At 33.4% G+C, this 24153-nt stretch overlaps 2 protein-coding genes and 1 non-coding gene across 12 annotated transcripts in view; 1 reads left to right on the plus strand and 2 right to left on the minus strand.

The window, feature by feature from the left end:
• Window positions 1-3469: 3469 nt before the first annotated feature.
• Window positions 3470-19529, minus strand: CEP44 (centrosomal protein 44). 10 transcript variants are annotated; one of them, XM_011360257.2, is made up of 13 exons: window positions 19036-19529; window positions 17491-17585; window positions 16682-16729; window positions 12509-12646; window positions 11503-11650; window positions 10197-10343; window positions 9697-9819; window positions 8236-8406; window positions 7053-7259; window positions 6255-6330; window positions 4733-4854; window positions 4443-4480; window positions 3470-3691 (listed from the first exon to the last, which is right to left on the minus strand). In XM_011360257.2, exons 4-13 carry the CDS (start codon window positions 12595-12597, stop codon window positions 3649-3651), a joined length of 1164 nt encoding a protein of 387 aa, XP_011358559.1. In that variant the 5' UTR covers window positions 12598-12646; window positions 16682-16729; window positions 17491-17585; window positions 19036-19529; the 3' UTR covers window positions 3470-3648. The 10 variants fall into 10 exon arrangements, 9 of the variants coding, with proteins under 9 accessions (XP_011358559.1, XP_011358558.1, XP_023386491.1 ...); XM_011360256.2 differs by lacking the exon at window positions 17491-17585 and adding an exon at window positions 17620-17725; XM_023530723.1 differs by lacking the exon at window positions 17491-17585 and having other exon boundaries at window positions 19235-19529.
• On the minus strand, window positions 8636-8736 carry LOC111739740. Its single transcript, XR_002780368.1, has one exon. It is a non-coding gene; the product is annotated as a small nucleolar RNA U13 (small nucleolar RNA).
• Window positions 19514-24153, plus strand: part of FBXO8 (F-box protein 8) — a 34543-nt gene continuing 29903 nt past the window's right edge. Inside the window, exon 1 of the mRNA XM_011360261.2 lies at window positions 19514-19773. The gene's annotated coding sequence lies outside the window, so the exon portion shown is untranslated. The remainder of the gene's footprint in view (window positions 19774-24153) is intronic.

Here is a 24153-nt window from a genome sequence, read left to right on the forward strand (position 1 = left end):
AAAATGGAAAGTCAATCAGTAATGGGTCTAAAAATGACCCCGGCTCCATTCTAATTCAAATAGTTTTATATTTATAACTACCAGTAACTAGTCCATGGCAATTGAAACAAATTTTTTTCCATAAATATTCTAACAGTGATACATTCTCAGAGAATCGGAAGTTTCAGAGACAGCAAAATAATAAAAGTAGAAACACAGTTTACTGAGGACCGAGAAAGAAGGAATCTACTCGGTAAATTTGACTGGTAAATTACAAAAAAAAAATGAGAAGTAAGAAGTGGGAGTAGATAAGAGAATTTATGGTCTGATCCATAGAGACAATCAAAAGGCATTTAAGAAACGAGTATAGAATAATTCTGGTGTATAACAAGAAGTGTCTTTCAGGATTTCAACACCGAAAGAATTGAAGAGCTATACCCAATGATTTAATAAGTTCATATCAACTTAAGTGAACTGAAAGATTGGCTCTACAAATTAGGATTTATTCCAAAATAGTCATTGCCCTAGTTCCTACTGTTGAACATCCCTGGATATTTAATACTGATTCCTTCTTAACACCCATTCATAATGTAAAATTCAAATAATTTATACATTTGGGATACTTACTAAATAAGTCTTCTCGATTTTAAAATGTAGAGTTGACTATTTTGCATTAAAATTTTCTAAATCAAATTAAAATTTTCTATTAATTTAGTAAACTTCGGAGAGAAAAATAAGACATATACACTATATAGTCTCCATTCCTATAAGTATTAGATATAAATAAAATTCATGATAAAATGAACATGGACTTAAAAAAATTCCACCCCCTTCCCAAAATAAAGTTGCATGTTCTCAGTGCTATTACTGCTATTAGCACTGGTTTCCCAGCTTTTTTTACTCTTTGAGTAATATAAGAAACCTGCCATTTTCATGAGAAACATTAAAGCCCAAGTTAACACAATAATTAAAGTTTTGATTTTATAGTTTAACTTTAAAGTTTCACACTACCCCCACCTCTTCACCCTCTCTACATCCTTCAGCTTGAAAGAGGACAAACTTGGGGATTGTTAAAAAATAAAAATTAAGTCTAAAATGTTATTTGAGCTCAAAAAGTGTTGTAGTTTGTAAAATTGACAAGGTTCTTTTACTTTTTAATACTTCCCCAAGTGCCCGTCAGTTATATAATGTTGTCAGTAATGAACAGCATAAAACAGTTTCCAAAGTTTTTAAGTCTTTATTTTTTAGGGGATATATTACATGTTAAAACATTACATGCTAGAGTAAAACAAGCAAGAAAATATGGAACTACTTTTTCCCACTTACTAGTCCTTAGTGGGAACATTGGAGATCTTGCTCCCTGGCATATGTCGTTAGTTTGGCTCAAATAAACTTATAAAAATTCCAAAAAAAAAAAAAAAGGTCCTTAGATTTGCCTAGAATTTCCATATAGTTGCTGTCCTCTTTTTAATCTGTTCTGACCAGTTTCTTACCTTATGCATTCTTCATGGAGTTCCTGTACGACCTCTATCCTGACCTACTCAAGAGAATAGGACAGATAGCAGAGCACAGCTGCCGCCGCCTTTGTTGTCGGTAGAAATACCTTTCATCAGCTTGTGAGAGGGGATAGTTAGTGAAAATGCTAGTTAACTAAGGGCTTAATTATCTAGCTCCAAATAATCTCTCTAGGACTCTCCTCCCACTTTCTCAAATCCTTCAAGTTAATCAAAAGGGCCGGTTTACGGTTATAAGCCACTTATCAAATGCTTAAGAGAGAAAACTTAATGTTTTCTATAATTCCTTTAAAAACTTAGAATAATCTGACTACCTCTTCAATAACCTCAACCAAGTCAAATTTGCTTTCTTTATGTTGTCAAAGATTATGTTGTCAAAGTAGTAGTGAGATTCTTTGTAAGTGTAAATGTATTGTTACCATGAACTGATTTCATTGGTTCTGCTTTAAGTTGTTAGATAAGAGTATAACAAAACTTGGATTCCAAATTTCCACTTGATAATCTAAGACATCTTTTACTATATTTTCAAATGATATTTATAATTTAATATAATAAATTAGGAAATTAAAAATTTCCTAATTAGATGTTTCAAATCATCTAATTGGGTGCATACGAACACTATATAAAGAAAAAAGATAACAGTGAATGGTAACTATTATTGAAAAAATAACAATTTTTAAAAAGATAAAAGGAGAGGGAAGAGACAAAAAGTAGACTTTTTCTTTGGTCTTGCACAAGAAAACTTCAAAAATGTTTCTTTTTAAAAGAAAATGAGTTCAATTTGGAATTGAATTTTTTAAAAGGGAAAATATGATCCTATGTTTTATGGAAAAGCACTTGTTTTAATGAGAGAAAAGTTTTTGTGGCATATGAACCACAAGGTGGTGCTACAATTCCATGCTGGCACTAATATTTTTAGAAGTTAATTGATAGTTGTTTTTTCTTTTATAATTCTAAGCTCTTGATTTTTATAAATTTAGTGTAATTGAAAATACAAAGCTAACTGAATTTGTTCTAGAGATATTTACTGAAACTCTACTAAATGCAAGATTGTATTTCATAATTTCATAATTTTCAAGTCTAAGGACTAAGCATAATTAGAATACTAAAAATGCTTTGTTATTTCTGCTTAGAATTTTAACTTACTGTTAATGTTTCACGTGATAAATTTCAAATTATACATATATAATATAAACAGATTAATAAATTATATCAGAATAACTAAATAATAAAAAAAATACTTTCTTTTCTTTCCTCCCAAAAAACAGAATCAACTTTCTTAATGACTACCCAGGATGATTCTACATTTTTTTTTTTATTATAAAGTTTAAAAAGATAACTTACTTAGTAATTTAAAATGATTTCATTTTTCTCTTGATTTAACTTTATCTAAGACTTTTTCTGTCTCCAGAAAAATATATTACTTCCCATCACTTAAAAAAAAAAACACCAAACCTCACTGTGTATCTTGTAATAGTTGACGGCCACCATCTGTGTCTGTGCTGCCGGTCTTAAAATGTGTTACAGAATAGAGCACTAAAATACTCAACACATTTTTCTCAGTGAACTTTCTGACCTGCTTCTAAATACCAAAGGAGAATCATACACTTACTTTCTCAATGTTAACTGAAAATGTGTTGCTGCTTTTTGACTAAGCATGAAATCATTGTGTTTTTGTTTTATTTTATTTTCAATGAGCATTCTTAACTTTTCATTACAACGTATTCATCAGTACAGACGGCATGATGGTATGTACGACGGCCTCCGGGGTACAATATGCAAGTCCCAGTTGGAGTATTTCCAACAGGATGTAAACTATGGTCCTGAAGCCTGTACTTTAGAAAACATATTACTTAGCACACTGCCAACAAATGTCAACACAAAAAATACAGCGCTGGAATGACTTCACTCTGTAAAAGAAATGTACTGGCACATAAGTTTTCCTAAGAAAAGTAAAACAGAGTAAAGCAGTATAATTGTAGTGTAAAAATATTTAAGTATTTATTCAATATTGAATGAAAGAGCTCAGATACCAAATGGAACTAAAATTTTTAATAAAAGATTGCGGTATATTAAAATTTATAGAGAATTCCTAAAATATACAACATGTACAGTAGCCAAAGTCCTAGAGAAGTTCATGTAGAAAATTCTGTAATTAGTGATTTGGACCTTTCAGTAACTCTGCAGTTTCTTCAAACCTGAAAAATAATAAATAAATAATAAATTAAGTATATAAATATCATAATGAGGCATAAGATTTAAGTTGTTGAAATTATGCTTTTGAGTCTAAAATATCAATATTTTTATTATTTACAGGTATAGTTACTGTTAATAAATTAAGTATACTATGGCCAGAGAGAAAGAATAAAAACTAGAGTCAATTAGGAGTCTTTAATTTCTTGGAGCGTATGTTATTTCAGCGCTTCTCAAATTTCAAAAAATATTATAGTTTTTTAAAGTAGTAGGCTGCATAATAATTTAAATGCAATTCCATAGTTCCTTTCAACTGCTCTCTAGATATAACTATCATTTTTCGTATAATCTGACCAATAACTTTCTGAAAAAGATTAGCAAGCCTTTCGCCATGCTTAAAATGTCTCCAAAACCATCCACCTACATATATTATTTGATAATATATGTAAATCAGTTATCAAAAAGAGATAACATTCTTTCTTAACTATCAACCAAAAATATCTCTGCACTCTTTAATCTGTAATTAATTCCATTAACAATGTTTTACATCGCTTGCTGGAAACCAAAACAGTGACTCATCTCACAAACACATAACTGTAGGTAGATTTATTATCCACTTGAGTCCTGAAGGAAATTCCACACCTGACTGAGAGACCTTTAAGGTTTGAAATAACATATGCACATTCTATATATACTGTAACCCAATACAGTTCCCTATAGAGAAATGAATTTCTGTTGCCCCTTTCTGTTACTTACATTTTTTTCATCCTTTCCATTTTCTGGATTGTCGTTTCCTTTAATTTAAAAAGCAACAAATTTAGGCATTTTCTCATATTAAACCATCATCAAAGATGGGCTTTGAACATATAAAACATGGTCTAAAACATTGTAGTAGGTACTGTTTACTTATCAAAATAATTTTTATGAGAGATTAAGATTTACAGTTTCACTATTCTTGCCAATGACCTCTACAACTAAATCTAATTCATGCTTGTTCTCCTGACCTTAGAAAGGATATCGCCTAGGCAGTTGTCAGTTTTTCTTACCTCTGAAATATCTTTCAAACCACAGTAATGAATAGTTGAGGTTCTGGGGGTTGAATCCGCTAACAATGTACTATAACCAGGGGACAGAGGAATACTTGCTTCTTTCTCTTTGCTTTTTCTGTCTGTGGAGAAATTAATTTTTAGGTTATCTTTTTTCACAGTAGAGTTATATATCTAAAAATTTTATGCATATATTAAAGAAAACAAACAATATTCTAATACAAAGTGATTACTAGTATAGATAGATGCAGGTGAGTTTTTAATATTCTTCTAAGATAACCTACATATAAAGATCTACGTTAAAATTGGCCAATAATAATTATAAAAGGCAAAACTATCTTTATCATGATAGCAATTAATTGAATAGTCAAGTTATTAATTTATTTTAAAATATTTAAACTATTTTAAATATAAGCTGACTCATGTATACACTTTTCTTAAAATGCTGGCAACTAATACTAAAACTATATAAACTTTTTAAAAATCAGGAAACATTCTATCCTGGGTTGATGTGTGTAGAAAAAATAATGGTTAACATTCAAGGTTCCTAGATTTCCTAAAGAATTTAACAACTTTCCACTTCCAGTATCATTTATTCAACAAAATGATGGCAAACTTTCCTACGACTAAATGAATTACAGAATATCACAGATAAGACATGTTCCTGTCAAATCAATCAACAGGCTTGGGGACCATCTGGCTGCAAAAATAAGGCCCAGAAAAAAAAAAATCAGACAATCATTTCAACTGGTTTACATAAAGACAGTTTTATTATAATCCTACACAGACAACCTCAATTAGAGAACAAAGTATTACCACATGAGGACTGAAACAACTAGAAACTTTTACTTTCATCTCTCATAGAGCCAGCCTCTTTTGTCTACTTCTCTTGCCTATTTGCTCCATTCCTCTGCTTTCTCATACCACAAACTTGGACAAAATGGCCAGCCCAGCCCAAGCTCAACATCCTTTGATTGACTTATGCTTGGTGTCCTAATTCCGAGTTCCTAAGTAAGACAAAATGATTCGACTTGATACCTTTCGTATTGCTATTCTCTGGATTAGGTGTCTACTCTTGATCTAATTGTCTGAGCTCATGGATCAAGATCACATGGAACAACTTTGAAGACTAGCTCTTTGAGCAGGCCATCGGCTGTTTACAGGTTACTGACAAATACACTTTCTTCTCTTACATACGTGAAAGTTACTCTTTAAGTTTAAATTAGAAACTTTGGAGGTCTATTTTTATTATTCTACAGCACTTAGCAATTCCAAGGGTAAAACATCTCTAAAAGTTTGCAATTTTGTACACTAGAATTCACTCAGCCACTATGTCCTGTTAGATATGTAAGCTGGCTTCTTTAGCAATCCGTGGCTTCAGCAGTCTGTAAATTCAATATTTTCTTTGTTCCCAGGAGCTTTGCGGTTTCTAAACTATAGGCTTGGGATTACCAAATACCCATAAAAATCATTTTTCTAAACTCGTAACGACACTACCAATACTAATACTACAAGAACTTACCAGGTTTTAGAATATCGACGTCACTACTAGAAGCATAGTCTTCATTCATTTCATTCAACTCTATAAATTCATCATTCTAGAATAATATAGTTTAGTATTTAGAATGAAAAGAAAAATGTTCTCATTTTATATTCTTACTGCTAAGCATGAAATATAAAGACAACATGATGTTTGAATATTTTTAAGTATTTTATATGGAAAGCAATAAATATCCCTGCATATAAGAAATTATCTTTAAAATGTAGAATCAGATAGTAACCTTCTTGAATCTACTAACTTTACTTTTTAGGAAGAAAAGATACAGTAGGACCAGAAATTGAAATCCTGAGTAAATAAAGAGACGAACTTCTCATTAACTGTCTCTATAAAATGTACAATTGAAGTAAATGAGAACAGGTAATTCTAATGTTAATTTTTCCTCTCCTGCCAACTTTTTCTTCAGTCTGTAAAAAAACACGCCATTTTTACTATTAGAGGATATAAAATAATTTCAAGCTTTTCATAAACAAAATCAAATGTTATTTTACCTCATTTTAAATACCTGAAGTATTAACAGCTCTAAAAGCTCAATTTATTCAATACTGAATAGTCAGATTATCTTATTTGATGAGGAGAGAAATAATAGCTACAAGAGCAGCAAAGCAGGCTGCGTCTAAACAGGACTTCATTCCCACTAAACATTTTCCCATTACCTAAATATTCTCTTTCTTAGCATTTCCAAAAAAAATATACACACAACAATGAATAGAAACTTCATTGTATCTGAGGTATCCTATAAATGTTAAGGGAAGAAAATACCTTTTTGGACAAAAGTAATTCTGTTTCAAGAAGAGTGACACGACTTAGAAGATTAGTCCAGGATTTTTCATTTACCATCACTTTTCCTTTCATTTTTTCTTCCAAAGAGTCTAATCTACTCTCTATCTGAGTCAGTTTCTTAAGCTTTTCTTGGCATTCGGCAAGCATAGTCTGTAGTGTGGTAATCTCAGGATTAACTTTTATATCCTAAAATGATTAGAAAGATAAAAAAATAATATTACGCGAACTGAAATTCCTTTCAAAGTCAAGTAATCCCATTTCCATTGTGTTATTTCAAGTTACAAGAGGCAGTACAGCATGACCAAGAGGCAGACCGCTTAGATGAACACATATATAAGCTCGTCTCAGATGCGTGACCTTGATGCCTCAATTTCCTCATTTAAAAAAGAACAACAGTACCTACTTCATATGGTTCTTGTGAAGATTAAATAAATTAATCTGCATATGGCTCTTAGAACAACACTAGGTAGAGTAGTATAATAAAACTGTCACTAACTTGCTTCTTGTAACAACACCTAGCCCAAAGCTAAGAGGAAATGACCAAGAAATGACAGTGCATTGAAACTGTTCAGTTTGCTAAAACAGGAAATAAGCCTAATGGCCATCTGGTAGTTTTTATACATGCCAACTGTATACTAAGACATACAGCAGTCACAAGACACAGAGGAAAGAAAAAGGAGTTTTAGTAGAAGCAGTAAAGGTTAGACAGTATAACAGGATCTGTGGCAATAAAGTAACAGAAAAGGTACTCTAAGAGAGGAGGGAAAAAAACAGCAAGAGCCCAAAAAGGAACAGGGAAAAGCAGTAGTGTACCAATTTTTCCATTCATCAATACAGAGAACAGGTGATAGAGAACCTTCTCTGTACAAAGTAGTATCTCACTGTCTCACTAAACCATAAATTCCCGTAACATCTAGCATTACCCCTAGCATCTACTCCAGTATCCAAAACGTAAGCAGCAAATAATATCTGCTGAACTATATTCAGCAAGACTTACTGATCCTTAAGTAATGGTAATAATGCTAATGTGTCATGATTCATAATTCCGAATCTAGAGATATTCTAAAGTTTATGTGCTTTAAATATGTGCTATAATATGCTTTAGATATATACATTAAAGTAAGAAATATGGGCATCTGTCAAAGAAGTATAACATTCTTACTTGTTGCTCAGACTTGATTTCAGGGACCTTTTCTTCATGAATCTTTATTTCAGTATCCTTTAAGTCACACGCATCAAATGCTTCATTAACATCTGTTACTGTACTTAACGTATCTTCAGGAATGTTAGCACCATCTTCATTATACAGGTGACGGATCACTACAGCTTTCTTCTGCATAGAGAAAAATATGTCAGAGTTGCTTCACATAATTATTTCCTCACATAACTATTTGAAACACACACATAGTATTTTTGCAAAAGAATATCCTATGTTCCCTTTAAGATTTACGAAAGTTTAAATTACCACATATAATGTACATACTAAACATTATTCATTAAGCTATTAATATTATTTTATGTGTGATAATATAATTGTGGTCTTGATTTTTTCTCATTCTTCTTGTCAGACACGTAATGTGCTGATGTCATAACAAGGTTTGAGGGAGGCACATCTCAACAAGAGCGTGAACCTAATCATCGCACTTAAGAATTACAAAAGGATTGGATTAAGATTTTTTAAAGCATTCTTATATATTAGAAAAATATTGAAATATCACTTCAATGATGTCTGGGATTTGTTTCAAATTGTTTCTGATTTGGGAGGAAAGATGTTGGGAAAAGTGGTTATAATAAAGATGAAACAAGATTAGCAAAAAGTTGACAAATTGCTGAAACGGAACAAGTACGTTTATAAATATTTGAAACGTTCCATAATACAAAGTTATTTAAACAGGTTACCATATAAGTCACATATAAATAATCAAGAAATTGCTCTGTAAAAAGGACTCATTACAATTTTTGTTTCTATTAAATGAACCACAACATATCAGACCTTTAGCTAACAATTCAAACTGGATAATGGCAAAAGGCAAGTCCTGAAAATAAGGCATTGGGCCCAACTGTGCATTCACACCGGACTCATTTAGCCACGGGTACTTGAAGCAGTTGAGGGCAGAGAAGTTATCTATTGACGAAGAAAAAATATTCAAAACACTAACCGAAAATCAGATTATAGGTTTAGGAACTATATCAAGCATTGGTTACTTCATACTCCTGGTAGAGAAATATGAACACAGGTAAGTGAATCATCATAACCTATAACTAATGGTATGCTCTTCACATTTTCCCATGTTTTAGGAAGACCAGATACATAATTAAGAGCAAATGTTCTTGACCACATAATATAACCTTCCTAAATCATTGCTCTTCTATCTAGGAAACAAGGCAGAAACAGGAATTAGAAATATAAAGAGAAAGCTTATTCAATTCTACATTTCTACCTTCTTATAATTTTAGGAACGTTCCCCAGATAATATGATATGCATTGTTAAAAATCCTTATAGTGTAATACCCGACCAGACTGTTTCACCAGTTGCTAGTTAGAAAACTGAACCTTGTACATTGGATTAATTAGGTAGGTGACTCTTAATACTATGACACACTTTCTTTGTTATTTTCCTACCTTTCCTGAAGTCATAAACCTGCCAGTGATGTCAATGCCAACAGGTTCTATGGATGTCTTCTCAATGCTTGAAGAAGCTTCTGACTTAACAGAACTGATTTTCTTTCTTTGTTGTGATGGAATCTAAAAGAAAAAGTATTAAGATGTAAAAAATTCTGTGCAAAAGCATGACACATATTTAAATTCTGTTATCATTTAAATCTTCATATGAAATATGACAACCAAATAATGAGAGTTAAGGAAACTATATGTCTTTTGAAAACTAAGAAGTGATGAAAATGTACTATTTGAACTGTTAGTTTAGGACTCGTAGCTCCAAGTTATAAATGTGTGAAAACAAGTGACTAGTATTTAAAGCAAACATCAGGTATTATAAAGTTACCCAAACCTGAGAATAATGCAGTAATTGTATCATGTATTAATTTACTGTCTAGGGTATTAATTTTATACATTAAAATACTGGTCACTTAGCGTAAGTTAAAATCTATTAAGAAAATTACCTTCTCAAGACTACTCAACTCCTTATGCTTTTTCATCACACAATTTAAAATATCACAAACAATTTGGATTTTCCACTCTGCAAATCCACATTGGAGAAACTGCTTTTTTGTCAAGATTGGTTTATAATTAAATTGATCACGAAGAAGCTGTAAAGAGGGAATAGACCAACATAAAATTGGGAGCAATTTCTTTAGAAAATCCAACATAATAAATGGCCACCTGGTCAGGGATGTAATGCCATTTTTGAGAGGAGAAGGAGGACCAAGCCACAAAATAAAGAGTACTAAAGAGATTTATAGGGAGGGTAGGAGAGACACCCACATAGAAAACAGGTGGCTAGGGATGCACCAGAGAATAGATGGCTGTCCGGAGAGGTGACAAAACATAGCCAACGATCAAAAAGTTCAAATATCCTCATAGGTACTAGACATACTCTTTAGCTCACATAGAATAAAAAATACCATACAGATGTCAGAAAACCATAGTTTTATCTGTTCATAATTCTTCTACTACACAATTTTTTAGACAAGTCAGTAGGCCTCTGAGTTTCATTTCTCATTTGTAAAATGAGAGAAATAGACTAGACCAGTAATTTTTAAAACCTACTCTGGAACCCTAGGAGTTCTTAGAAATATGTCTTAGGCTTCTGCAGGCAGAGAAAAGGAAGATTAAACAGAGAATCTGCACATAAAAGCTCCCATTTCATCAAATGCAACTTTCTCCTCAAAAAACAAAAATATTTGATTTGATAAATGGGTTTTATCATTTTTTAAAAAGTTTAAGAAAACTATAAGATTTGAACAAAAAATAATAAGAAATCAAATGTGAAATTAAGTTTAAAAATCAAATCAAATATGAAGTTAAGTTCAGTATACATGTTAAATACTCAGGTAGATATAAGACAAGGCCCCAGACCACAGGGAACATAAAATCTCAGTCAAGGCTGTAGTTCCTTCTTACAAACAACCAAATTATAATTCTATGAACCACAAACTTTACTCAATAAAACCATATTTCTCTCTAACTTCCACCAGCATACCAAATTTTACTAAAATTTGATATGAAAAGAGCAAATGAAAACCAAAGACAAATGTTTACCAGTTGTCATATTTAGTGGAGTATAAAACATAAGGCAAACTTGAATTACATCTTGATTGTAATGGGAACTGCATTTAAGTGAGATAAATGCATATGAAAATACTGTCATCTATACATGCTGCATATATTTAAGGAGTTATAAAAACAATCTTAAAAAACCATCAATGACTTCTAAAACAATTATTGGTTTCATAAACTCAACAATACCTTATAGACAGTATCTATAAAGCGCAAATCATTCTTTGCTATGAGCTCTATATTGGATTCCACCAGAAGTTCTGCTACATAAGGTGAATATGAAGTTAGGGAATAGCTGATGATGGGCAAAGATGCTGCTGTATCTCCCTTTATCAAACTGTTGGGAAAAAAAGAAAAAGATTTTTAATGAGCATAATTCCCTAAACTTGGATAATCAGGTAAATATAAGAATTGTTGTCAATAATTTGTAACAACACTAGAACCATAATAATCAAGTGATGCACAAGACCCTTTAGATTCCATCCCCTACTCTAAACCGGTCTAGCAAAATTACTATGAAATTCTACTGTTCATTTGTTCAAACACTTACAAAAGTTCTACCAAGTCTATTTATAATAGTATGCGCTAATTTTTCCAAAGTTTAGCCTTACTCAATCTAATCCATTTTCTAATAAAACAACTGTATCCTCTTACTGTGCTCAAGCACACTTTATGCTTTCGCAAACAGTTGTTACCTCATTTGCCTTTTACCACAAACCTGCAAAGGCAAAAAATTACAAATTCTAAGTTGCAGATGAGGAAAACAGGGCTGGGAAAGGCATGATATCAGTTGTCATGAGAAATCTCTTAACTATTACTATTTATTATCTTTCAAATCAAAAAGAAATATCACCCGACTGAATGTGAGAGGGTGGTATATTATATAACTAATCCAATTCATTATATTTCTACGAGTTTAAAAGTCGTACAGAGATCATACTTTATAATGATGTATATTGTGCTTCTACTTCTAAAAGGTGTTTACAATCTCTTAAGTTGGACTTTTTTCATTAATTCATACTTAGAAACAAACTCCTGTAATTCTAATACCCTGCTTTCTAAAATATTTTAATCATTTCAAGAAAAATTTTAAAAGAACCCACATAAAATCTATCTCTAAATACTTCCCCCATGTCAACTATTATCTCAAATCATTACCAAAAAGAATACAAATAAGTATGATATTACAGCATACCCTACACAATCCACCTCTTGAGGATAATTTAGTGAGCGAAGAACTTGTTCTAGGTTCCGTAAGCTTCTCTTTAAGTCACCTGTTGCCATTATTTAACATTACATTCAGTTCCAGCTTTTGAAATAATCTAATTTTCACCTAAAAGTAAAAATCCATAAAAATCTGGTTAAGTCTGTGAATATTTGAAGCTTCTCTATTCTATTTTGTTCCTATTTCCTACAGGCATTTACAATATTTATCTTATCTTCTTATTTTCCCTACTGGTCTAGTACTATCTAGTAACATTTGGGAAGATCCATTAACCTGAAAATAATCTCATCCATGACTATTTTAGATGCTTATAAAGGATATATAATAAAATCAGTAAAAAATGAAGACAAATGTAATACAGATCTAGCCATTATACCCAGGGCTCTGACCTCACACAGTTGCCAGTCAGATACTTTGCTTATAAATAAAAATAGATGAATTAAAATATATATATTCAGGGTTTAGCTGGTAAAATATAGCAGATTAAATGTATGTTATCTTCATTTCCCTTTTTTAGGCATCACTAAAATGAAAGTAAATGATTCAAAACCACATATGCTCACCAAGGCAAACAGAACTAGAGGGGATTTTACATGACAGAAGAGGTAGCAACAAAATTTTGGAAGATGGAGAGCAAATGGATGAGTGATAACCAATCCGGCAAAGCAGAGACAGGCCAATCCCAGCTGCCTATTCAGGAGGAAACCAACAGCAGCAAGATAGGTTCAGAAATGAGGGGCCTCTTAGAGTTCTGGGAGGCTGAGGGGTAAGACCAGGGGGGTTGAAATAAGAATGATTATGCGAAAGTACATATAAGGAGCTGTTAAACCCTAGATATCTACTTTCACTCCCCACTCCCAGATATAACTAAGCTGCGAAACTATCTCTCTCTCTTCTTCCCTGGGTTTAACAATGAGTTTTTAGATAATATCAGAGCATAATCCATGAATTAAAAAGCTGATGTTGTACTTTATTAAAATTAAAAACTTCTGTTCCACAAAAGACACTGTTAAGAGAATGAAAAGACAGGGAAAGAATATTTAAATTCTCTACTGAATGAATAAAAGACTTGTTTCCAAAATATATAAAGAACTCTTAAATTTAAGAGTAAGAAAACAAACCACCCAATTAAAAAATGGGCAAAATATCTCAACATACATCTCACCAAAGAAAGTATATAGGTGGTAAATAAACATATAAGAAAAGATGCTCTACATCAAGTATCATTAGGTAACGGTAAATTAAAAAAAAAAAAAAAACAATGATACCACTACACACCTATTATAATGGCTAGAATCCAAAAAACTGACAATACTAAATGCTTATGAGGATTTGGAGCAACAGGAACTCTCATTTATTGCTGGTAGGAATGCAAATGGCATATCCATTTTGGAAGACAGTTAGGCAGAGGTGAAATTATTCTGTGTGGTACTGTAATGGTAGACACATGACATTATGCACTTGTCAAACTTAAAAACTGTACAGCACAAAAAGTGTATGCAAAATTTTAAAAAGCCATTTAGGAAGCTGGGAAATCCCAGGAAGAAATGCAGAGTGTGATGAGAGAATCTAACTGCACTAGTAATATATGAAACAACTTCATAGAAGGGGACGAGTGGAAAAGGTGCTAAGTAACTTTAGAAATCAGTGGATCCTGTGAGACTAAAGGCAAAATAACTGCACGTAAACACGGTTTGCCATATGTGTGTGAGTAAAGTAAACAGATGGCTAAATAATAGGATCCAGGTTTCTCACTGCTGGAGTGGGAATTTACAGATAAGTAAGGGGAGGAGACTAGAATGAGTCATGCCTAACAGATCAGAGTTAGAGACATCAGTATGAATTCTTGGTTAGCTTAGTACAGATAGTTTCATATTGAAATATTTATAGATGTGTCTGTAGATGGCTTAGTATACACTATGTATTTCCTTTTTCTGCCAGCCGAAAATGACTAAAAGCGATGGCACTTCAGTAGCAAAGAGCACAACTGGCATCCAGGTCTTGGTATGTAATTCTATTCTCCAATAAAAGGAACCAGGGCTCCCTGGAGAAATGACCAAATTTATGCCTGGGCACGAAATATACAAGATGAACGTGAAACATTACGTAGTTCCAGAAAGTAAGAAAGTACACATAAAACAAACAAACCAATCCTACACTGATGGGGACATCAGAAGGGCACCGGGGATATCAAAAGGGCACCGGGGCCAAATGATGTTCTACACAGTCAAAGTTAAAACAATTTGAACGACAAAATTCATCGAACAGTATTAAATTATAATCCAAAACATAAAATAAAACATAAAAATCAGTATAATTCAATATATTAAAAAAGGAAAAAAGTCTTATAATCATTTCAGTACATGCAGGCAGGCTTATCCTGTTATCATTTCTATCCAACATTGTACTAGAGGTGGCAGACAGTACAAAAAAATGCAAGAAAAAGAAATATAAGGAATAAAGACTAAAAAGGAATAAATAAAAATGTCATTATTCACAAAATTGTATATGAAAAAATCCAAAAGAAATAAGTGCATTTAGAAGGGTTGTTGGATAGAGGCCAATATACAAAAATCAATTGTTTTTCTCTGTATTCCCCAATTAGTAAATGTTTAAAAAATTATATATGTATAAGTAATTCACTATAGCCTCAATAAATATCATAAACATGTAAATAAATCTAGAAAAGATGTATAAGACCTCAAAACAAAAAAATCATAAAACATTATTAAGATATGTTAAAGGAGCCCTAAATGGAAGAGGTATATATACCTTGACCCAGGATTGGAAGACTCAGTATCGATTCATAGATTCGATGCATTCCCTCCTCACCCCCCACACCTCTCCCGTAAAAAAATCCCTGCACTTTTTCTTAGGTGGAAATTAACAAGTTGAGACTCAAATTTATATAGAAATACAAAAGATAAAAAATACCTAAAAAGATTAAAACTGGAGGGCTTAACAACTGGAGGGCTTAACCACTGGATATCAAGACTCATAAAATTAAATTTGGAATTAGTGAAAAGATGTACAAACAGAAAAACGGAACAGAATAGAGTTCAGAAACAGACCATGCAAATACTGACACTAGATTTATGACAAAGTTGATGCTGAGTAGCCTTGGAGAAAGGATGATCTTTTTCCGTAAATGGTACTGTGTCAACTGGATATCCAGATGGAATAAATAAATCTTGAACCCCTAATGAAAAAGGTACCTCATATCCTTCGCAAAATTAATTCCAGATTTGCTAAAGATCTAAATGCAAAATGTAAAACAACCAGGTTTTCTGGAGAATAATATTCTCTTCGGAAGAGAATAATTTTTGAGTTTCAGGTACAGAAAGATTTCTTATGACTGATAAAATTAAACACATAAAAATTAGTAACTTCTGTTAATCAAAAGACACCTTTAAGGGAATGAAAAGATAAGCAAAATGATGCTGTCAATATATAGAACCAACAAAAAGATTCATATCTAAAGTATGTAAATAAATTCCCACAAAGTAATAAGAAAAAGACAACTAAATAGAAAAATGGGAAAGAGACCTGAACAGGAACTTTAAAGACGAGAGAACATGTGAAAACACACTTAATCTCACTAATTATTAAGAAATTACAAAGTAAATGGAAAATGTGAGGCTATAAAAGATCTGAAACTCACAATGCTATGAAAGGGTAAATTAGTACAATTACTTTGGCAAATTTATTGGTGGTATCTACTAAAGCTGACATACATAGGGCCTGAGACAGAAATACAATTCCAAAGAATATACATAACAAAATATGTGTATATATATATATGTGTTTGTGTACCAAAAGACATAAAAAAATACTTGAGATTTTAAATAAAATGGTTCATTTTTTTTTAAATCCCAAAGAAAATACCATGGATTATATTTCTAAATGACTCTTTTTATTATATGGGATAAGGCTTTCATTAGGTTCTCAAAAAAGTTTATTTCCTGAGGAGGTTCATAAAATAAATAAATAGATAAAGAATTAAGAACCTGTGCTAGAAAGAGACAAAGGCTTCTAAACTATGTCTGGTTAACCAGTAAAGCAAAGTTCAATAACATACTTAAAAATATCTATTTGTAACTGTCTATGGACACTTTATAAAAGAAAAATAATATATGACAATACCTTGGGTAATGAATCCTTTGGGAATGAAGCTCCTTTAAAATGAAATCACTGACATTAAAAACAAAACAGAACAATTCATAAATCAGGTGAAGTAGAGTTAGTAAAATCTCTACCCTATAGTCAACTTTCCAGCAATTTCCCAGGATACAAATCATTTCCTTACACACCTTCTCTGTATCTGTACATAACTAGAGGTAATAAGGCTAGCAATTTGAAAAATCCTAAACTTAGTAAGCTTTCTAGTTTAAGCCCCTAGACACCCAATACTGTACCCTTCCCCCATCTTTGGGAAAAGGGTATCTTCCTGTTCCAAGTCTCCTCTCCTTTATCAACATAGTAAAGAGCAGGGTACTAAATATACTTTTACGCACTCATGCAGCACGGGTTTTAGTATTTTTCAGCCTATCAATTACTTCAACTCAACATACAGTTTTAGGCAGAAGGAATTTAGGTACTGGGAAATAGGAAATAACTAGAAAAAAAAGAAGTGATCCTAAAATTACATTTTACAAAATACTATCCATTATTTAACATCTTTAGAATGCCTAAGGGATAGATGGACACATGGAAACAGTAAGAGAAATGACTTCCCATGACCAGCCTTTACTTTCCTGGGAAAGATAAAGTAGAAACTCATCTGGCCATAACTGTAAAAAATATATATTCTTAGGTATTGTCATTGGCCAATATAGTAGGTCTAAGCTTGTTTATAGTTCCGGACCCATCTATCTTAAAATAATTCTTCAAGGGTACCTTTTACCCCTAGATATTCTATAACTTTCATATAAATTGTATCTCTTCCCACAGACCTCCTTTAATCCTTCTAGTTGTATATTCCATCTTTCTGGGACATGTAATCTTGTTTTATTTACAATATCTTTCCATCTTTCCTTTCTCTGAAGTCCTGGAACATATATCAATGTCTCATATTATTCTACCTCTGGTAATGGAATTTCTGACAACAAAGTATATCCCTGGAACACATCCTCTTCAGAACCAGCAGAATAAATATTTTGAAGAGTAATATACAAGTACAGCTTGGATCTGTAGGTGAAGGAGATAAGCGATAAAACAGGATAGAACAAATAAAGGGATTAAAAAATGTGAGTATTATAGAAAAAGCTTAAAGCTACTGTTCTACATTTTCATGAAAGGCTTTACTAAGTCTATTATAAAATTGAAAAACACTAAAATTTAGATATTAAAAGAAGCCAATCTATGACATATGCACATTTTAACAGATGAAAAACAACTTATTACATTAAAAAAAAACTAACATTTTCACTTTATAACTCTTATCAAAGAAAATTAAAAGGAGACATTACTCAGCTTGTAGAATAATAGATTTAACCATAAAGATGGTCTCAATACTGCTACCTCTAGAGAGCTCTCTCTACAAGTCAGATCTGCTCAACTGAATTCATTATGCGACATGTCGTAAAAACGACATACAACAGCAGTTTAAGATTTTTAATCTAGCTCAATTCCATTGCTGTTAGAGGTTATTAAATGATGCCTCCCAAAGGAATGCCACTGAACTCGGTGATTTTTGTTCAGAATGAAGCAACCGCACTGTAACGATTATGATCAATGACTAAGAGTTTGTGACAAGGCTCAGAACTCTAGATATTATCTAAAAATCGTGTTTATTAAAAATAAAGAGAGTAGAGGTAAGGAAAAATTAAGTTTATGAAAGTTTTCGCTATAGATATTTGAGAAGTACTGCTCTAAGAGATAGGGAGAAAGGTCTGGGAAAGGAAAAATATCGATAAAATTGGGAAAAAACAAAGGTTGTAAGGGATAAGTATAGAGTTCAGTAGGATTGCTGTGTTCACATATACAACTGCTACAAGATTTGTGGATAATTTTGGAAAGATTCTTATATAGCCATAATTCCGGAGCCAAAATGTCGATTGATTTTTTTTTCTATAGTGAGGGAAAAATCAATAGTCGTCTAGGTAAGTGGAGAAAAACTGCACCAGGGAAATGCGAGCAAGAAAACATTCACTTTCATCTCTTCCTTCTTAGTCACTATTTCCGAGGAGCCAAATCGCTTCACAGATCAGAAGATGCAACAGGAGGAAATAAGCCAGTCTAGAACTACCCAACCATAAATCACAACCTAATCTCAGAGGATGAGCTGCCACCATTCTTCCTGCATCGTTGTTAAAAATGGATGTACAAGTTGGGTATACGGGCAAGCCATATCTAGGGCTCCCCTCCCTCCACTTAATTTAAAAGGATGAAAAGGCAGACCTGGTCATTCGCTCCCGCCCTGGACCTCGGCAAGGGCAGCGGAGAGAGGAGACCCCAGCCCAGTCTAAGGTGCAGCCTCGCCAGCTCCCCGAGCTCACCCAGCAGCCGCCGAGCAAAGCAGCGGACTCCGAAGGCCTCTGGCCCCGTACAACGGGGAGAGGGGGAGGTAGCATATGCAACAAGAGAGAGCCACGGGAGCCTGGCCTCCAGCAGCGAGTCCCTGCGGCCTGACCCCTGCGCCGGATTCTCGCGCCGACCGTTTGTATTTGGAACCGCGGGTGGAAGCCCGCCACGCACCGCGGCGAGACCTTCAAAGCCGCCGGCTGTCCGGAGCTCCACGATTCCTCGCTGCAGATTCCACACTGCGTTCGTCCAGACCCCCGAGGAGACTGACTCTACTGAGAGCCTTCTCCAAGGCCAGTCCGATTCCAAGCTGCAGATTAGAAGTTTGCCTAGTTTAGATGCTCAGAGTGGCTACGGCTGCGAAGTAAGAAACAGGGAATCTATAGCGAATCGTCAACAACAGGGATAAAAGTGCTTTTTCTTTAAGGCTCAGACACCCGAACGTCACTTCCGGCAACAATAGGAAACGTCAAAACTCGGACAGTCGGCAGCTTTGGCTGCTGCAGCTTGAGGTGCGCTGAGTTCGTGGGGATTCAGTGCTGTTTCTGGGCTTATCGCCGCCGTCACCTCCATTGGCGTGAACAAGTAAAGTTTGAACCGACTTCTCCATGGCCTGGGCGCCAGTTCCAGGCTGAGCCATTTTCTTTTTGGCGAAAAGCCCCCGTCCAGAGGCCGATTCGTCGCGGCGGCGGTGGGGATCGCAGGTCGTTCAGGTACAGGCGTCTGCCTAGATATTTCAGAGCTCTTGCTTCTTTTCCCTGTACACTCCTACTTTTCTACTCGGCAATAAAGACAGCCAGTGCTTGCCAGTTGGCAGAAACTTGCCGACCAGCAAGACTTTGGGGCCAATGACGGTGCAAAGCATCCTGAGTGACAGCGATGATGGCTTATTAAAATGGGGACTCGGTGTCAAGAGGCGGGAGTAGGTGTGTTCCTAGTGTTTCTAGGCCATTGGGGTAAGGGTCAGCTTGGGACCCCACGTAGCGACCCAGCTTCATTCGGGGGAAGGGGGTACGAGAAACGGCAATGATTACTCAAAGCCCAACTGTTGCTCTTCTATTAAAGTAGAGTGTTTGGTTTTTCTTTTTCTTTTCTTTTTTCTTTTTCTTTTTTTCTTTTTCTTTTTTTTTGGTGCATAGGCACAGTTTTCGATTCTTTACATACTTTTCAGTAATATGAATGTAAACACTACAGTTGTCACAATGGATTACCAGTTGCTTCAGTCTTCAGACTGGTTATAAATTTGGCAAATTCTTAATTTGTCCCTTCTTCTTTGTTTCTCTGTGACTGGGCTCCAGTTTTTTACATGGTGGTACTCAGTTAAATATTACCAATTGGAAGAAATTATATAAATGAATCCTAATCCTCAGTCATTTAATTTTTTTGTTTTATTTTTAGGTTCTTTGTGTATAGTTTTTATTAAATTACTAAATACATAATTTGATTCCAATTGTTTTGATAAGTGAAATATTTATTTTTAAGAATCCTAGGTTTCTTTACAAATAATGAATTTTATTGCTGCATGGAGAAGCTAATTTATGTTTACCATTTCAGCTTTTCTTCTTTTAATGTTTGGAGTTTGGTAACCATATTTCTGAAGTAGAAGGGTCCCCGCCTTCACTCCTGAAAAAGGTTTACAGAATTGAGCAGAATGAAGAATAAATTTTATTGTTTTTAAGACTGAGTAGATAACTTCTCATTTTTACCGCATTAACTTGACAATTTGTCTGATGAGATACTGTTTTAGTTATCCATTGCTGAGTACTACTATATTGCCCCCAAATTTAGCAGCATAAAATAACAAACATTTATTATCTCGAAGTTTCTGTGGGTCAGAAATTCGGGTACAGCTTAGCAGAGCACCTCTGATTCATGGTCAAGCTGTGTGCATTTGGGGGCTGAGATCTCACCTGAAGACTCCAATAAAGGGTAGAAAGACCCACTTCCAAGTTGTTGGCAGGCCTAGGTTCTCCACTACACGGGTTTCCCCATAGGGCTGCTTCAGTTTAGCAGCTGGCTTCCCCAAGGATGAGTGAGAGCACCCAAGACTGTATAGTGTTTTATAACTTGCACTCAGAAGTGGTATCCTGTCACTACTGTCATACTATATTTGTTAGAAGTGAGTCACTAAGTCCAACCCAAAATCATTGTCGAGAGGATTACACAAAGGCATAAATCCCAGGGTGCAAGGATCTTTGGGGGCCATCTTAGAAGCTAACACAGATACCTTTGCTGATAACTTTTATGAGTTAACAGGTGGAAATAACTGAGTGAGAGGGTAGTCAAGAGAAATGTGGTCTGTCAAGATCTTTACAATGCCAGATTGTAAAGAAATAAACTTGTACAAACCTTATCTTTCTTGGGAAAGTTTTAGGGGGAGAGGGAGTTCTTTTTTTTTTTTCCTACTAATTATCTGAAGAAGGCTTATTATTTTTCTTGGAAAAAACTTTGGCTGAGGGATATATGTGAGAGGAATGTTTATGTTTTTAGGGTCTACGTGAGCTAAAACATGCATTATAATTTATTATGTATGACCAGTTTAATAGGGAATGTTTTGTGTGTTTATTTTGCTTTTGTGTTGATCAAAACATTGTATTACCAAGAGATGATCTTTTCTTTGATCACAGTACATTGAAATTAGTCATTCAAATTTATGATTTTATAGTTTATTACTTAACCAGCTGCTATGTACAACTATCTATTGTTTTTCTACAGTTTGATTCAAATTTGGAAACTGAAGCCAATCCCTTGCTGGCCTGTGATAGTGCATCAAAATTATTAATACTGAAAGTCTATGAAATATACATCTAACATGACATTTTTCACTAAATTATTTTACTTAATATTTTAACACAACTTTAATGACATCTGCTTCTAGAAATTTATGTTTCTTGTTTATTTTTTCTCATTATTTTGTTTTTCTGACAAATTTGTTGACATAGATTCTACAATAATTAGAACATCCTGACTTGAATACGTTTACATCATAATTGGGGCAAGTACTTTTGTGGTATACAGATGAGAAGAGATATATGTGGTTTCAAGTTGAGGCAGCAGTTTTAGGGAGTTTATCTCTGTTGATCAGCAGTTTGTGTTCTTCAAGAATAGATTGCACAAGATTTCATAAGCTATTGGAAAGAAAGAACAAGATTTTAGCAAGTGCATCATGCTTGCAGTGCTTCCGTCTATTCATACTGAGTAGTGATTTGTAGAGGTCATGAACATGGAGGAAAAGAGATGGAAAGGAACAGATGCTAAATACACACACCCATACACACCTCTCTCCATCACCTCTTCATTTCACTTTTTTTAAAGAATTTTTTTCTCATTTTATTTTTATAAAATCATAGAATTTTATAGCTAAAAGAGACCTTAGAGATCAAGTTCAAAATCCTTGTGTTATTACAGGTGAGGAAACCGAGACTTCAGAATTTAAGTGACTTAACCAATACTCACAAGTAGTTAAAGAAGGAGCGTGAATCAAATCCATGTTTTCTGTCAGTCTCTTTTCATTATTAAATGTTTTCTCATCTCATTTATGATTTTCCTATTTTGGGCTGTAGTGAATATTTATTTTATTTTAATACCTTGTTTTATTTGTATAAAAGCAATTCACTGAGAATTCCAGTTTTGTTTTGTTTTTAATTCCACAGCTCTCATAGTATTGGCTATTGTGGTTAGTGGGCAGGGAGTGTGGTATGTCCTGAGAAGTTGAGTTGGGATAGGCCGCTGTGGCAGCTGCTGATTATAATTAGGCTGAGTAAATAGTGTAGTTAAGTAAGAACCAGTGTAATTAAAAATAATGCTGGTGAGAAGTATGATAAATTTATTTTATTTAAAAGTTAAAACGGACAGTAGAATGTTTCTTGCAAAAGAAGCTGAAGAAATTAAATAACTGAAATTAAATAGGCATAAAATTCCTGAGCTCTTTGGTTACATTTAAATGACACATCTTAATTATTACATTTGTTTAGATGTTATTTGGTAACCCTCATTATAGAATCAAAGAACAGGAAAAAACCTTCAGAACACAAAGTAATATTGTAAATCTTTTTGAATTAAAAAAAATAAGTACAAATGGTATGCCTTTTAGTAACAAAAACTGCTCTTGCAGGACCAGATCTTTAAATTTAATGAGTGAGTTTTTTTTTTTTTTTATGTGTTTAATGTACCCTGTGACCTCTTAGTACTTAGCTATTTCCCTTTTCTCCTTAGAAAGACCTCCTTGTGGACTTATTCTTCCTTCATTTCTCTACAATTGTTGCCTTTCAATTTTAGAGGTGTGATTGGTTATCAGGTTTTTTTCTTTTCTTTCCTTTTTTTTTTTTTTAATTCCCTACTCAGTTTCTTTTAAACTACTTTGGTGGTCTCTTCTTTTGGAAATAGAGAAATAAATGCTGGGCTGCCAGATTGATTCTAAATGTCTCATAGAAAATATTTTCTCACAGAATCGCCCATGTTCTTATGCTATTGAGTAATATCACATAATATTACTTAAAGATTTTTAAAACTTAACTAGCAATCTAGTTGTAACTTTCTACTAGGAAGAAATAGAGAATTTCCTAAAAGATATAAATAAGTGACTATTCTCATCTTTAAGTCTCAATAGAAATTGCATTTTAGAAATAACTCTTTTAGTACACATTTTAGATCTTTACCTGAAATAGGAAATTTCTTATTTATAAATTCTACTATTTAGACGCTTAAGAATTATTGAAGAAAATCAACCATTTATAATGAGTATTTAAATAGAATTATTCATGTTAATCATCACAAACCAGTGATTTAACCTTGTTTGCTCAGGAAGAGAATTGTGGAGTCTGTTTGCTTCAAACAAAAGTATTCTTTTAAAACGGAAGACTTTTTTGAGACCTCCAGACTCCTTTGTATTCTTCCCATCTTCCACTGTGTATTCTCTGCCTGAATAGTGTATAAACCATTCTTTATTACTTATAGTTGTCTCCACAGCATATGCTATTTGAATGCTCAGTGTCACGGAATTACTATAAGCATTAGTACACATACTTTTTTCTTATAGGATAGTGCTTTATTTGATGTTTAAGAGTTACAAAGAAATGTTTTGATTAAAGTTG

Source organism: Pteropus vampyrus, unplaced genomic scaffold, assembly GCF_000151845.1.
Source record: "Pteropus vampyrus isolate Shadow unplaced genomic scaffold, Pvam_2.0 Scaffold53, whole genome shotgun sequence".
NCBI classification, from domain to species: domain Eukaryota; kingdom Metazoa; phylum Chordata; class Mammalia; order Chiroptera; family Pteropodidae; genus Pteropus; species Pteropus vampyrus.